Source organism: Podarcis melisellensis (genome assembly GCF_964234715.1).
Source record: "Podarcis melisellensis genome assembly, chromosome: 7".
Classification (NCBI taxonomy): Eukaryota; Metazoa; Chordata; class Lepidosauria; order Squamata; family Lacertidae; genus Podarcis; species Podarcis melisellensis.
Window position 1 is genome coordinate 25,079,467 of NC_138539.1, and position 16,317 is coordinate 25,095,783.

Below are 16,317 nucleotides of genomic sequence, written 5' to 3' on the forward strand. Positions count from 1 at the left end.
TGCTTGTTGGAGTCCCTCATTTTGCTGCATTGATTCACCCAGAAACTTGGGTGAAGGACTTAGCAGCGGACGTAACAGCACATCTGCCCGCACAGAAGATGCAGCAACCGCGTATAGTACAGTGGATGCTCGGGTTGCGAATGTGATCGGTGCGGGATGCACGTTCGCAACCCGCAGGCTTCACAACCCACAGTGGCGTGTCTGCATATGCGTGGGTTGCGATTCAGTACTTCTGAGCATGCGCAAAGCGCGATTTAGCACTTCTGCACATGCGCAGCCGCCGAAACCCAGAAGTAACCCATTCCGGTACTTCCTGGTTTCGGCGGTCCGTAACACCCCCCCCCCCAAAAAAAAACACAACCTGAAGCGTCTGTAACCCGAGGTATGACTGTATACAGGACACTTAATAGCGGCGTGGATCAGGGACTCTGAACTGTAGATCCTTAGTTCAGGAAATCTTAGAAACTAGTGTTCAAGAACCTGCTTTGCTGACATCGCCTGCACAGCGACGGCAGTCGCTCACTGCTATCTGCCATAATGATAAAAACTTTACAGAACAACTTAATGGGGGGCGGGGTAATTAATAACCATCTGTCAGAATGAGTACTGACACCAACATGATTACTTTAAATGTGAAGAGACTGAGAAATGTGGTAAAACAGGCCAGAATGGCAACATATTTATACAAAATGGACCCACACATAGTATTCTTGCAAGGAACTCTTAAAGCAGTTATTTACACAGTCATGGGTTGGGCAAAAATTTATAGCCAGTGTCTCCAATAAAGCAAGAGGAGTTGCTGCGTTAATACACTCATATCTTAATTTTCACTCACATCTTAATGTATTCCTTCCTTTTAATGAGATTGGAGCACATGACGTGTTAATCTATGGTTTTTATGAGCATGAGAATGTTTGGAATATATGCTAAGGCCAATAAACTATTGAAAAGAAAAGAAAAGAAAATTACCAGGGGCCATATTTATCCAGGAAGGATTTAAATTCAGTACATTGATCCAAAGTTCCACATTTTTCTTTAAATACCTCAATCCACTCACATTCACATCTAGCAAAGAAAAAGGCACTTACTACTTTCAGGATATTTTCTGTTACTTCCTTTTCTTGCTGAATCTGATTCATTCTAAATAAAAAAGGCAAAAGCAAAAATGAGCGTACCATTCAAAGCAATATTAAATGGATGCCCCTATATTTAGATTTCCAAAACAGCTTATATCTTTTGAATTTAAAAAAACAAGGGGTTTTTTTGTTTACAAAATTTAAATTTCTCCAACAACACTTAAGTAATAGAGAATTGATTCAGTTTTTAAATTTTAGGCATTTTACAAAGCTTTTCTGAATATAATTTGCTCTAATAGGACCAGAACCTATTCTCAGCTACAATGAATTCAGTGGCAGGGTTCTTTTTTTAAAAAAAAGTTTACCAGCATGCGCACACCCTTTTAAAAAAAAAATACAGTAAAGTTTCAATTGACCGTGTAACCAACAATAATATTTAACGGCTGAACAATATTTATTGTAATGATCTATGATGTTAAACCACTTCTGTGTCTTGCTAAAATTAGAGTTAAGTTGATTAATATATTGCTTGTAAGGGTCTGAAACAAATGCACAAACTTACACATTTAACTGAGGTGGACCAGGTTTCACTTGTTTGACAGGAAAACTGCTTTTGACTATGGTCCTAATAGCCCTATTAAAAGAAAGTTAAGTGATAAGCATAGAGTTCAGTCATGGAAACAAACTGATTTTTAAATTGTCCCCCCCCCCCCCATTATGTTTTTACTGTAATTTTACTGGTGTTAGCCGACCTGAGCCCGGCTCTGGCCGGGGAGGGCAAGGTATGTATGTATGAATAAATAAATATCTGCTCTACCCATTATTTCAGCTTCAAACAAAAGTTTGTGCTACATTAAAACAGCACTCAAAGTGTGACAGAGTCACAAGTTATCAAAAAGCACCAACAGCCTATCTGATTCAAAAAAATATCATGTATAGTATTGCACATTAAGTTGCCAACTTTTTTCTTGCATGGCTCCTATGTATCAAAAAGCTATTTTACAAGGAAAAATATGTGAAACTTTATCCATGACTGCATATGCCCCACCCACAAAAAATGGCAACAAACAGATCTAAGACTCTACACCATATTTAAAATGGGATTGTGGTCAACCTCTCCTCCAATTCAATAACTTGACAGTATATCCCTATAATTTTCCTTGATCTTTTATGTAATAATGTTATAGTTAGTGATCTACGTACACATTGAAAATAATGATTTAATTCCAACTGCTGGTTTAAATCTCAAAGAAAACTGCAAACCAATGTGCATACAACATTTTTGTCATAGGACTATCGAATTAGACCAGTTTAGTTTAAGCAATATAATCAAGATTAATTTAATCTTAACACTTTGTCTCCATATTTGAATTACATCAATGACACTCAAACAATGACGTTCTCACCATCTATTGTAGAGTAGTATCGCCATTGCTGTGGTTGGAGGTAAACTGGCAAGGTCCACATCTACATGCTTAGTTCCTGGAGGAACCTTACTAATGCACAGCAGTTCATTCAGCAGCATGTTCAATACAGGAACCGATAAGCTGAATAAAAGACCAAGGATTGCTAAAGTTACAGAATGGTACTTTGTTACAAAACTTCCTTAAAGCAAAACAGTGGTACCTCGGGTTAAGAACTTAATTCGTTCTGGAGGTCCGTTCTTAACCTGATACTGTTCTTATCCTGAGGTACCATTTTAGCTAATGGGACCTGCCGCTGCGCCGCCGCCACACAATTTCTGTTCTCATCCTGAAGCAAAGTTCTTAACCCGAGGTATTGTTTCTGGTTTAGCGGAGTCTGTAACCTGAAGCGTCTGTAACCCGAGGTACCACTGTACAACTTAAGGTAGCATACATCAGGTTTCCAAGTGTTCTCCCATACAGGCGCTGACCAGACTTGTTTACTTTCAGCAGGCTTGCTGAATCATGATTAATAATTATTAATATAGCATTGTAAGTACTGTTTAAAGCAGTGTTTCCCAACCGGTGTTCCGCGGCACACTAGTGTGCCGCCGGACGTTGCCTAGTGTGCCGTGGGAGGGAGGCGGGCGAGTCGGGCTAATCCTCCGGCCCCGCTCCCCCGGGGAACGTGCCCCGTCATCCGCTTCTGCCTTGCTCCCTGTGACAGGAATTCCCCAAACTGCATCAGCATCTGCCGCTTGCCCAGCAGCCCCGGCGCTGCCTTGCGCCCGGCGCCCCTGCCATCCTCGGCGCAGGGAGCGAGGGGCGCGCAGGCAGGCGCTGCCCGGCGGAGCGACGGCTCCTTCCGAGCGGCTGGCAGTGTCTGGGCATGACTGGCCTCCCGCCTGGTCCCGCGGCGGCTGCAGACGCGGCCGAAGCAGTGCAGGGAAGGAGACGCCCGGCCGCCCAGCCCCGCCCCGCACGCTCCCACTCTCTCTCGGCGGCCGGGGAGCGGGGCCAAAGCGGGCCCCCACCTGAGTGGCGGCTGCGTGAGCCAATAGGCGAGCTGGGGCAGAGGGGGAGGCGGGGCTCCGGAGAACAAAGGAGGGAGGGGGCACCCGAGAGAAGGGGGCGGGGCGGGAGGAGCGGGGAGCGTGGCGCTGCGCCCGGGACGCCCCAGTTCCGCCGGGTTAGAAGCCGGCGGCCTACCTCTGCTGGCCGTGGAAGGCAGCCGGGTCTGGGTCGCGCCCCGAGAGTGGCGGGGTCCGCGCACAGCCTGCCCTCCAGGCTGGGAAGTGGCTCCTAGGCTCCGCCTGAAGCCACGCAGAGCCCGCAAGGCGCCCTCGGCGCAACTTGGCCGGGGCAAAAGGCGAAGCTCTGGAGGGAAAGGCGGTCGGATTCCCCTCCTCGGCGGGTCCGGTGGTCTCCCGCCTCCTCTGAGGAAGGGTCTCTTCTTCAGCTTTTCTGATCCTTCGTGGCCCCGTTGGGAGAAGCCGAAATAAATAATGGCCGTGCCATTAAAGTTCTCTCTTTTATAAAAGGGATCCTAATAGAATCGTAGAGTTGGAAGGGATCCCCAGGGCTATCCAGTACTGTACAACCCCTGCAGTGCAGGAATCTCAGCCATAGCATCCATGGCAGACAGACATCCCACCTCTGCTTAAAAACCTCCAAGAAGGGAAAAACCTCCCGAGGGAGACCATTCCCCTGTTGAACAGCCCTTACCAGCAGAAAGTTCTTTCCCATGTTTAGTCAACGTGAATCCACTGGTTCGAGTCCTACCTTCTCTACCTTCTCTACCTTCTATGCTGTTACTATTTTTTTTTTTTTACATAAGTAAAAAGTGACCTTTCCCCATCCGGCATGGTGGTGTGCCTCGAGATTTTTTTCATGAAACAAGTGTGCCTTTGCCCAAAAAAGGTTGGGAAACACTGGTTTAAAGCATACATTTGTATTGGCATGTGCTCCTCTAAGACAACAAAAACAATAAAAATCAGAGAGAACGTGCACAACAGATGTAAATGTTTTTTAAAAAATAAATGCTGTCTAAACCCTGGGACCCTCCAGATGATGTTGGACTACAACTCCCATCAGCCCAAGACAGTATGCCTAATGGTGGGGGATAATAAGATGTTTCTGGACTACAATTCCCAAGAGCTGCAAGTTCCCCATTGATTATATGTTAACAACATTAACCAAGAAGTCCACTGATACCTTTTCTCCAGTACATCCAAATCCCACTTTAAATGTGCTGCAACTTTCAGAGCAAGCAATTTTAAAATGCGGTTTCTCTTGTTATCAGGTGGAGGCTGGACCTGATTCTGCTCATTCACCAAAGGTTTGGAAGCCTGCTCCAAAAACTGAACGATTAGCTGAACAGGTGAGGGATCTACTGGGCAGAAAAGACAGGTTTGGAAAAGTTTGATCTGGATGAAAATACTAGAGAAAAAGAGGTAACCAATGCAAAGCAAACAGCATTTTTTCCAAGATGAACGCACAGCCATGATTTTTTATTTAGAGAAAACAAACTTGTCTGATTATTTAATATTGATGAAGATTTACAACCCTGCATTTATGGCCCTTTCACACATCACACAGACACAAACTCAGGTCTACCACCAAATGAACACTGTAACCAATCGTGGCTGTGTTTATGATATGTGCTTGCAAATGTTTGCCCTATTTCTATTTGATGCAATACCTTTTATACATTTTTGCTAAACACGAGCACACATTCATAATATGTGGCATTCCCTTAAGCTAAAATGCCATTGATTTCAATGGGATTTAAGCAGCTTAACTGTACAGCCACATTCAAATGACAAGTAACAAATTTAGCTCACAACAAAAGAATTCCTATACATAGAACTAAGGAGAATCCTAACCATTCCAGCAGAAACAACACAGTCAAGCTCTCTTGTTCTCTGTAGATTTTTTGATATTACTAACCAGGCGAAACTTTTTTCAGATGTTTGTCCAGCAGAGACTCCTCTAGCAAAAACTCAAACCAGGATGTTTGGGGAGGTGTGCAAGGTCGACTTGAAGTGACAGCCTCTCGGTCAGCAGCTTCTGCACTCATCTTCCTCTCTGAAGTTTCTTTCCCCTTCTTCAAACATTTGCTGGGCCAGCAGCTGCACCAGATTTAAAAGCAACATCATAACAGAACGTGGCTGCTCCATACAATGCAATATATTCCTACGACTGCAGAGTATCTAATCCTCACTGAGATCCACAACACAAACACAACAAATGGGGATCCGGGGTGAGCAGGAACGGATCTCTTGTTTGTAAAACCTTGCACCAAAGCAATACACTCCAGAACCATCAAAACAAATGCAAAATAAATAAAATGCAAAACAAACAAATAGCTATTTAATGATTGATTGATTGATTGATTGGTCTGAGCCCAACATCCACAGATCTCAGGGGCGGTTCACAACATGATACGCTTCTCATTAGGCTCCATTTCCTTTTCATCTGCATCCTTACATGAAAACCAGCAGAGAGTCCCTCATTAAAAAACATACATGAAGTGACTATTTTTTTTTAAAAAAGGATTTCATTGAGGCCTTTGCTTTTGTGCATCGGAGCTGTCTTCACCATGTGCACTAGAGCTGTTATTATCAGCTGACACGGATACACGTAGAAACGTTGCAAATCTTGCAAACAGTGAGCTTTGCATAGAAGCATCACCTTTCAGGTGTGTGTTGGCTACCACCCTGTTGCATTGATTGCATCTCACATACGCCGGGGGCAAACCATTCCTGCATCCAGACCCCGTTTTGGAGGGGCCACGGCAGCGGTGCAAAGCGACACACTGCGGGTCCTGCGGCACCACATACTACAGCGCCTCCTCCCTTGCATCCCTTTTATTTTGCAAGACCGCACCCCACCTATTTAAACATCCCATCCCTTCAGAGCACCCCCTCCGCCCCACACCACTGGAGCCCAGCGACGCGGCAGCCCCTTCGCCCTCCTCACCTTTGCCTCTGACCCTTCACAGGCAAACGCCTCCGCCTCCTCCTCTTACCAACCAAAATGGCCGCCGCCTGTGCCGCTTGCTCTTATCCCGCCCGCCCTGCCTCGGGGAAAGGGGAGGGACGGAAAGCCAGCCGGCCGGGCTTTTGCTCCGCCCCGATTGTTGGATTCCGGCCAATCCAGAAGCGGCGGGAGGCCGGGCTCGGAAAACGATTCGTCGCTTTCCGGCTGGCTCCGCCTCCGTGGCCGCTCGCCTAAGCATAGTGCCTTTCGTTTGCTTGCTTGCTCGCTCGCTCGCGCTGGATTCCACCCAGGAGGACCACGGAGCGCGCACGTGCGCGGCGAGCAGCAGAAATTCAACCGGTAGAGCTTCTCCCAGGGCAGCTGTGCGGCGGGTGAAAAGGTTTAATGGGTTGTTAATCCTGGGGGGAGCTGGAGCACTAATGCGTGTGCGTGTTTAAGACTGTGGAATCCTGCGCATTATTTTGGCGCGAGGTTCAGGCCGCTGCTCCGCTCCCTTGAGAGAAGTTGCTTATCATTTCTACACCGCCTGATTGCAAATACAGTGGTGCCTCGCAAGACGAAATTAATTCGTTCCGCAAGTCTCTTCGTCTTGCGAGTTTTTCGTCTTGCGATGCACGGTTTTCCATAGGAATGCATTGAAAATCAATTAATGCGTTCCTATGGAAAAAGCCTTCCCCCGACCTCTTCTGGCGGGCGGCATTTTAAAATCGCCCGGGACAGCGGAGGACTTCTCCGCTGTCCGGGGCGATTTAAAAGCCCCTGGGAAGGCAGGCAGGGGGGACAAAGGCTTTCCCGCCCGGCCGCCCGGCTTCGGGACATCGTTCCGATGCCGGGCGGCTGGGGGAGGCTTTCCTGCCCCACCGCCCGGCATCGGGACGATGCCCGAAGCCGGGCGGCTGGGGGAGGCTTTCCTGCCCCACCGCCCGGCATCGGGACGATGCCCCGATGCCGGGCGGCTGGGGGAGGCGTTCCTGCCCCACCGCCCGGCATCGGGATGATGCCCCGAAGCCAGGCGGGGGGGGGAGGCTTCAAAAGCCGTCCGGGGGCTTTTAAATCGCCCCGGACAGTCCCGGGGCGATTTAAAAGCCCCCGGTTAGGCAGGCAGGGGGGGCAAAAGTCTTTGCCCCCCGCCTGCCTTGGGAAGAGGTCCTGGACCTCTTCCGAAGGCGGGCGGGGGGCAAAAGTCTTTGCTCCCCCCTGCCTGCCTTTCCGGGAGAGCGGGAAGGCAGCACTGCCTTTTCCGCTCTCCCGGAAAGGCAGGCAGGGTAGGAGCAAAGACTTTTGCCCCCCGCCCGCCTTGGGAAGAGGTCCAGGACCTCTTCCCAAGGCGGGCGGGGGGGGCAAAAGTCTTTGCTCCCCCCGCCTGCCTTCAAAAGCCGTCCGGGATAGCTGGAAGCGCTTCCCTGCTATCCCGGACCGCTTTTAAAATGCTGGCGGTGGGGAGCAAAGCCTTTCGCCCCCGCCGGCCTTCCTGGACCTCTTCTGAAGTCCGGAGGGGGGGAAAAGGCTTTGCTCCCCACCGCCAGCATTTAAAAAAAGGTCCCCGAGATTTCCCTATGGGCTTTCGTCTTGCGATGCAAGCCCATAGGGAAAATCGTCTAGCGAAGCGTCGCAAAAACCGAAAAACCCTTTCGTCTTGCGGGTTTTTCGTCTTGCGAGGCATTCGTCTAGCGGGGCACCACTGTATACGGATCAGCTGTGTCATCCACGACCCAATCACGGATTTTTATAGTGGGCTGAGCTGACGTTGAGCAACAGCACCGACAGGTGGGCGAGAGGCTGAGCAGTTTACAAACGTCCACTCCCTCATTTATTGCCCACCACACTTCCCCAGGACCCTGGTAATAGTGGTTCGCCATCTGCTCTCTCTGACCCAGGTACCTGCATCCTTTTTCTAATTTTCCCTCTTTCCTCCAAGTTAACTGCTCAGCACAACAGGCGAGCTCAATACCATATTCCCACCCATCAAGCATCCTCTGTATGTGTCAATGGAAACTACTCTATTCCAAACTTAAAAATGAAAAGTGTAATGCTGGTGGTCAGCAAAAGAGGTTTAAGGACTCTCTCAAGGCAAATCTTTTAAAAATGCGGTATAAACACTGATAATTGGGAAACACTGGCCTGCAAGCGCTCGAATCGGAGAACAGCCTTTACCAAATGTGTCATGGACTTAGAAAAAGCATAAACTCAAGAGTGAAAAGGAGAAAAGAGCTAAGAGAAAGTCACATTTGGCAAAGCCTCACCGTGATCAATTCCCGGTCAGAAACCAATGTCCCCACTGTGGAAGGACGTGTGGAACCAGAATTGGCCTCCACAGTCACTTACGGACTCACTGTTAAGATTGTGTTCATGGAAGACAATCATACTTGGCCATGAGTGATCGCCAAAGAAGTTATGGCTTGTATGTTCTCACCAGCTGGCCATTCCCCAGCACTCCATATCTCTGCAAGAATCTGGGTTAGTCACATACACGCCCCTTCTGCTTCCTTCTGGCTCTCACATGCGAATCAACCTAATTAGCATCCAAACTTATGGGGGGGAGGTTCTAGAAGGAACAATGCCCTTTGGCACAGGCAAGCCCAACAGCATCAGACCCACCACCCAAAGAAGTGCTTCCCATATGCCCATGGGGAGCTGTAGGTTAATTCTATACTAATTCTACATTTTATTTGTGGTTCCTGCTGCCGTCCAACTGTTATTTTCTTCCCCTTATTTAGAAAAATGAGTGAAGATTTTATTGACGCCCAAGTACAAAAAGAGAGGGACAAGTAAACAAATGTATTTTACAATATCTACACAAAACATTTAGCATTAAGAGGATTAAGTAATACAATATGGCAGAAATTTACTCGCACATCTAGATTACTACTAAAGATTCACACGTTACAGGTACTTTAAAGGCTACTCTTCAGTGCTACAGAATTCCTTCATTTCAAAGCATTTCAAAGCTTCACAACAAATATCCCTCTAACGTTATTTGTACACTAAAATATTGTATACAGATAATTTAAGGGAAGGTGAGGAGATCAACCACACTACTGTTCCCAAATAACCAGCATGAATAAATAGAACCAAAATTGGATTGTTAAATAAAATACTAAAATGTTTTTGAAGTGTGCTCTCCTAGGAGTAGGATCCATCACACAGCAATGTGCTAGGTTCCTGTCTCCCACATTTTACAACTGTTCAGTTGGAAGTTCATAGAGCTCTTTTAACCTTACAAACTTTGATCCCCATTCTTGGAGGTAATTATAATTTAGATCTTCCTCTATGCTGGAGAGGTCCAAGGAATGCAAGCTTCCACTCAAAGAGTGTTGGCACTCTTGGCAATAAACGTGCACAGTATCAGCTGGAAGGCTCTGCAAATCTTTGTCTGCATCCTGTTGTATTTGAGAAACATAATATTTGAGGTCTGGGACCAAAGAAGAAGATTCTTTCAGGCATGCGTGATTCACAAGTGGGTTTCTTTGTGATCCAGAATGTGAGCTGAGGAGTGAAGCAGTGTTTCCTGAGGAAAGATGAGGTATACTTTGTAGAGGTTGCTTCAATGCATCTATATTATAAGCACTCTGGGGAGGAAATGGAAAGGGAACATTAAGTAAATAAAATTACTACCTTTAATTATTTTATCACACTTTTCATCACTTTCAAGTCTTTATTCTTTTTTCTATCCCAGTGCCCTGGGAGGTCAGTCACTATTTGTCCTGTTTGACAGATGGTGACCATGGTAGTGAGATGGTGGACTTGCTCAAGGCCACATTCAGACCACGGTAGAGGAAGGAGGACTTTGTTTTACAGATCCAAGTCCATCTCTTCATTTGAGCCTTCCCCAATATGGTGGCCTCCAGAAGCTGTTGGACTCCAACTCCCATCAGCCCCAGCCAGCATGGCTGATGGTCACATGTGATGGGACTTGTGGTCCAAAACATCAGGAAAGAACTGGTTTGGGAAAGGCTGCTTTATCTACTGAATCACACTGATTCTCAAAAACTCAGTCAAATAAGTGGCAGTGCTTCACATATTAACCACTAGCCCCACCCACCAAATACACACTTCTACATACAATCAAGGTCAGGTCATACAAAATTTCTTAAAGATTTCTGCCTCCCTTCTGTAGGTCCACAGACTTACTAGCCAATGAACATATACTCAAACTTCATGTGTTGATGGTTGGGGAGAACCACTCATGCCAGACTTCTTAATTTACAGTGTATATAGTTTTCCCCACATGAAGATCAAGCTCTAAGAAATTTTTATTATATGAAAAAGCTTTCAGAGAACATTTTGGCAAAACGTCAGTCCTAGAGCAAGACCTCTGGCTGATTCCAGAGAAACAACACAGTTAAAATGCACAACGCCAGTTTTTCAAGAAGTTAATGTTAATTACCGTATTTTTCGCTCTATAACACGCACCAGACCATAACACGCACGTAGTTTTTAGAGGAGGAAAAGAAGAAAAAAAATATTCTAAACGAAATAGTGGATATATGATTTTTGTGGTTCATGCTGTGGCCACAGATATGTGATCTGACAGTGAGTTTGGAGTAGCCCAATGCAAAAATCCTGAGTATCCATGTGGATCCATGCTTTGTAACCACGGGGGAGGGAAGGAAGGGGAACCATGGATCCTCTGCTCACGACTGCAGCAGATCCCCCCCGCCACCTGCAGGCATTCGCTCCATAACACGCACAGACATTTCCCCTTACTTTCTAGGAGGGAAAAAGTGAGTGTTATGGTGCAAAAAATACGGTAATATTAAACACAAGACAGGAGAGACAGTGTTAAGTACCTTTTGTACTCAGAGTTGGTTTAGCCTCAGCTGAAAGTACTGTATTCAGTTTTATCTCTTCTTTTAAATGTGGCGACCAATAAAATTTGCGAGTACTCCAGACCCGGCTCTTGGATTTTGGGGGGCGCTCAGACAAGGCAACCCTGGCCCTCTTAACCTGGAAGAAGCAGGTCACGCAAACTGAGAATCCTCTCGTGCTGCCACTGGGAGGGGGAGGGCTCCATACAAAAGGAGAATGGTGGGATGATGGGCCCTTCACCCATCTTGAAGCCTCCTCAGAAGCACACCTCATCATCCCCTGAGCCAGCCCTGGAGTACTCAAAGGGGAATTCACATAAATGTCTCCGTACAATAAAGGACTACATGGAGGGTCTGTGTGGGCTAGCACAGTTGTGCGTTACTACCACCACACTCTGTAACATCTGTGTGTTCAGTGGCATCAGGAAGAGTTGTACCCACATACAGATGTACACAGGTAGAACTCCTTCCAATTTCAACTGAACATGAAAACTTCAGGGGAATGTGGCAGTGACAGGTAAGGCCCTATGATGATGATCCCTTCCATGTGGAGGGGTTCATGTGAACCACCCTAAAGGAAAGTGACAATGACAAAAAGGGGAGAGACGTGAAACATAAGGGCGGTCTATGGGAACTCAAATGTTTACCTCAGACAAATACGTCTGGGCAGGTGAATGTGGTCCAGGATGCTAAGAAGTCAGGGCCTGGGTTTTTTTAAATCAATGAGAATATTTGAGGGATAGGCATCAGGGATAGAATCAAGGGCAAAGAGGGTCTTATCACAAAGGCAACATCTCTTTCCCATTACAATTCTGGAAGTGGTTGTGACACTTATTTCCTCACTGACACACCCATTCCCAGCCTCCCAGTTTTGTTTTTTTAAACTTTCATGGCATACTTCCTGTATCAAACCCACAGCCCATGCTTTGCTAGTCAATTAAACTGTTCCATTTGGAACCTCGCAGCAAGAGGCTTATAAAGGATGGACTTCAGTACCTGGTCAGGTAAGCTGCATACAGGTTGGCAGTGGCTGCATTATGCAACTGTAATTTCTAATCTCTTCTAGTTTTGTAAGAATGTAACTAAGATTTGTTTTGTGACACCAAAACAGTAATAAAAGCTAATTAAAAAAAACTGGAAGCACAAATATTCTTTGCAATGATAATTCTTGTCTGGAGAGTATTTTTGGGGGGGGGGGGGTGTATGTCTTTTACCCCTGATTATCTTTCCCCCTATATTCACTCTTCTTTTCTTCATCTCCCCCTCACACACCCCACCCTTATTCATATTGTAAACTGCTTTGTAAACAAAACTTGAAAGAAATAAATAAATATTAATTTTATGCAGTCCTAAACCTGCACACTAGGGAGTAATCCCCACTGAACACAGTGGGGCTTACTTTTGAGGAAACATGGACAGCATTATGCTTTAGCTATGGTTAAGTATTTCATTTACCAAACTTTTCCCCTGACAAAACAGTTCGCAATCATGCCTTCAAAATGTTTATTTTACTTATTTTTTATTTCTCTGATGCATATTTGATTCTGGCCTATTAAGGAATTTAAAATGCTGTTGTGATGCCATACCAGGTCATGCAAAACCATACCAGGTCATGCTCCCCTCCACCCTCCTCGTTATAATTGAAGATGTTTTCTCTAACATCTTCCCAGCTTTCGTGTTCCTCAGGGATGTGGTAAATTCCTCCTTTCCGAAACCTTGATCTCCCCCACTGACTCCACACAGTATAGGAAACTAATAAACCTGAGGAAGGAAAAAGAAAGAAAAAAGAAACATTGGTTATGAGCAGCCTTCAACCTGCAGAGCATAGCTGTATACAATTCATAAAGAAGCAAAGCATTTAAGGTTTATATTTGTATGGAGGAAATTCCGTGTTTTAATTTAAGGGTCAATTAAACAAAAGTACATTTTTCAGGAGTGTAATGAATCATCTATATCTTAACATCAAGCTTCATTAAAAGGGTATTTTACTTACCTACAGGAATCCACTAGGACATTTAAATAGAGGGCATTTTGGCCAGTCTCTGGCCTTTCACCAATCCTGAGTAAATAAGATACCCAAAGTAAGTAAAACACTGTTTTAATGAAGATTAAAGTGGTATTATAAATTGAGTCATTACTTTTCTGAGACATGTACACAGTGGCCGCATTTGTATGCTCGTATCTTGACTTAAGCTGAGATGCATGAGCCTTTTACTCATGCCTGCAGCTCCTTCCTTCCTCTCCCCTTGCTGCAAACCACGATGAAATGAGGAAGTCTGTAAATAACCAGAGTTTCCCATTTCATCTAAATCATGAAACTATTGGTGCCAGCTTCAGAACAAGTCAGGATATTAAATCACAGCTTGAATCTGGTTTAATATATCTTGGCTTGTTCAATAGTTACCGGTAATAGTCGCTATAGCTATACATTACTTCCAGGGTGAGACTCTGCATGTCTCTGTATACTAGTCATTGGGGAACAACAGTGGGAGAGAGCAATTGCCCTCATCTTGTGTACTTTCCACAGGCATCTGGCTAGCTGCTGTGGAAAGCAGGATGCTTGGCAGATAGGCTCTGATCCAGCCTTGCTCTTCCCACATCCAAAGAGAGAAGTGAAGGGCCTGCAAAAACATGAGTAAATAGCTTGTGCTTATATCAGCAGAAATATCACCATCCAAGCTGACTCTTTATTTGAAGGAGTCTTTTATTTTGCTTTATTTCCTGCCTTTCCTCCAGGCAATGTACATGATCCTCGGGCTCATTTTTATCCTTCCCGAGTTAACAATTCATTCAAAGCTGAGCTCAGTTTTGCATTTTGGTTTTCAAAGTCCTAAGCACAGGGTTAAATGCAGGGAGGCAGCCTTGGAGGTTCAAGTGAGGATCTCCCACTGCCAAGCCCCATGCATCTGTGGAGCTCCACTGAACACAGAAGGGGAGCCCTGGCTACACAACCAGCTTTAGCAAGACTGCTCAGCTGTTATCCAAATACACACAGCAGGGGAGTAGAATCACACCCACTGGCCCTTTCTTTCCCTACAGTGGTTGCCCACAGAGCCCAACATAGCAGCATTCTGGGGTCCTGTGGGAAATGTAAATGCCAGGTCTTGGACCCAGTTGCCCAATGCTGATCTGAGCACCAGGGCAGGGAACTTTACGGGGTGTACAGAGGAGCAGTGGGACTAGGACTGCCATATATATTCAAAACAAGCTTCCATTTTGTCTAGCACGTGTGCCAATCTTGACCAAGAGCTACTGAAGACATAGATGGGGAGATGGGAAGAACTGGGGGGAGGGAAAGGAAGGAAGAATGTAGCCAGATCTCCATGGAGGATCTTTTACTAACAGTTGTTAAAGCAGTACAGGAAGGCAGAGGCATTGCTAAGTGCCCTCATTTCAATACAGTATTAAGATGTAGCACAAGAGAGGTGAAACTTTCCTACCTAGAAAAACAAGCAGGCACATGCTGATAGCCAAGATGGAACCAGAGCTGAGCCCCACGGGTCTTCCTGCTTTCACGGGGCCAACTTCACACCATTTCCCTTTATAACCTTCAGGGCACTGGCAGACGTACTTGTCTCGGGACTGGGCCACACAGGTCCCTCCGTTCCTGCAGTTCCAGTGCCCGCAGGGCGACGATGTGCATTGTTTCAGGCCCGTGAGATTATCCATCACTTCCACTTTGCCAGCTGGGCACCTGGATTAAGAGAAACCCACCATTTTCATAAAAGAGATAAAACATGAAGCCGCCCTGTTATTTTGCAATGTTTATAAATGCAAAGGAACAATCAGAAATCCCTTTCCGGGGCAATTTGATAAGCATCCGCTTTGGGGACCCACAAGTTCCTTTAGGGGAATGAGCAGAACCAGTGGCTGAAATAACGGCAGGTACCTTTTGGGTCCCACCTAGGCTGCTTTTGTCTCTAGATGTCTCCAGGCTCCACTATTTTGCGGGAGGGATTCAAGCATACACAGTGATACCTTGGGTTAAGTACTTAATTCATTCTGGAGGTCTGCTCTTAAACTAAAACTGTTCTTAACCTGAAGTACCACTTTAGCTAATGGGGCCTCCTGCTGCCGCCGCACGATTTCTGTTCTCATCCTGAAGCAAAGTTCTTAACCCGAGGTAATATTTCTGGATTAGCAGAGTCTGTAACTAAAGGTGTATGTAACCCAAGGTACCACTGTACCAGAAATTCAGGTTTGCATAATTAAAGTAGATAGGGGCACTCTATTGCCCTAATGCAAAGCTCAACAAACTGTCTCAGCAGGGGGCCGGTCCACTGTCCCTCAGACATTGGGCGGGGGGGCTGACTATATTTTGGAAAAAAAAGGAAGGAATTCCTATGCCCCACAAATAACCCAGAGATGCATTTTAAATAAACGGACACATTCTACTCGTGTAAAAACACGCTGATTCCCGGACCATCCGCGGGCTGAATTTAGAAGGCGATTAGGCTGGATCCGGCCCCCAGGCCTTAGTTTGCCTACCCATGCCCTAGCGCAACAAACCCAATTAATAGGAACGGCAAATGGACTCTGATGGGGAAAATGCACTGAAAGTTGTGGGGTTAGCAGGAAAATGTGTTAACACTCCATGAGCAAAGCAGTGTGACTGTTCATTGTTACAGAACTGCCATGTAAATGAATCGGAATGCATGCTCAATGAAGGCCAGACACAGCGTAAGCTTTGTGCAAGCAAACCAGGATCAGTGCAGAATAAACAGATCGCCTGGGAGGAGCACCTATCTTGTGTGGCTGTGCTCCTGAAATGATGGACCAGAGGCAACACTTCCTGTGGTCCCTTGGTGATGTGTGCAGGCCAATAAGGACCCTGGACTACTTGATGCCCCTCTAAAAGCAAGGGATGGGAACGGAGTGATTTTTCGAAAGTGGTGCAATGCTCTCTAGCCCCCTTAAGCCAGTGCTTGCCTGGTCCTGTATCAATGTTTATGCCCTCTACAGACGAGTTAGAACGGTTATCACAAAATCTGGAACGACGGCAGGAAATGTTCTCGGGAACGGATGATG

The 16,317-nt window shown here is 46.1% G+C and overlaps 2 protein-coding genes across 10 annotated transcripts in view; both read right to left on the bottom strand.

Moving 5' to 3' along the window:
* Window positions 1-6,578, bottom strand: part of INTS8 (integrator complex subunit 8) — a 29,066-nt gene extending 22,488 nt beyond the window's left edge. Inside the window, exons 1-6 of one of the 3 annotated variants that reach the window (XM_081919695.1) lie at window positions 6,461-6,578; window positions 5,429-5,610; window positions 4,694-4,871; window positions 2,483-2,623; window positions 1,639-1,710; window positions 1,089-1,140 (exon numbers count right to left, since the gene is read on the bottom strand). In XM_081919695.1, coding sequence (XP_081775821.1) covers window positions 1,089-1,140; window positions 1,639-1,710; window positions 2,483-2,623; window positions 4,694-4,871; window positions 5,429-5,558 — 573 coding nt within the window. In that variant the 5' untranslated portion in view covers window positions 5,559-5,610; window positions 6,461-6,578. Of the gene's footprint in view, window positions 1-1,088; window positions 1,141-1,638; window positions 1,711-2,482; window positions 2,624-4,693; window positions 4,872-5,428; window positions 5,611-6,172; window positions 6,380-6,460 lie in introns of those variants that run through there. The other 2 variants (XM_081919693.1, XM_081919694.1) reach the window with 2 other exon arrangements.
* A 2,666-nt stretch (window positions 6,579-9,244) lies between these two features.
* LOC309374604 (neural-cadherin-like) overlaps window positions 9,245-16,317 on the bottom strand; it is a 55,682-nt gene continuing 48,609 nt past the window's right edge. The window contains exons 31-34 of one of the 7 annotated variants that reach the window (XM_081919677.1): window positions 14,730-14,983; window positions 12,950-13,050; window positions 11,272-11,428; window positions 9,912-10,050 (exon numbers count right to left, since the gene is read on the bottom strand). In XM_081919677.1, coding sequence (XP_081775803.1) covers window positions 10,040-10,050; window positions 11,272-11,428; window positions 12,950-13,050; window positions 14,730-14,983 — 523 coding nt within the window. In that variant the 3' untranslated portion in view covers window positions 9,912-10,039. Of the gene's footprint in view, window positions 10,051-11,271; window positions 11,429-12,875; window positions 13,051-13,282; window positions 13,349-14,729; window positions 14,984-16,317 lie in introns of those variants that run through there. The other 6 variants (XM_081919676.1, XR_014170644.1, XM_081919674.1 and 3 more) reach the window with 6 other exon arrangements.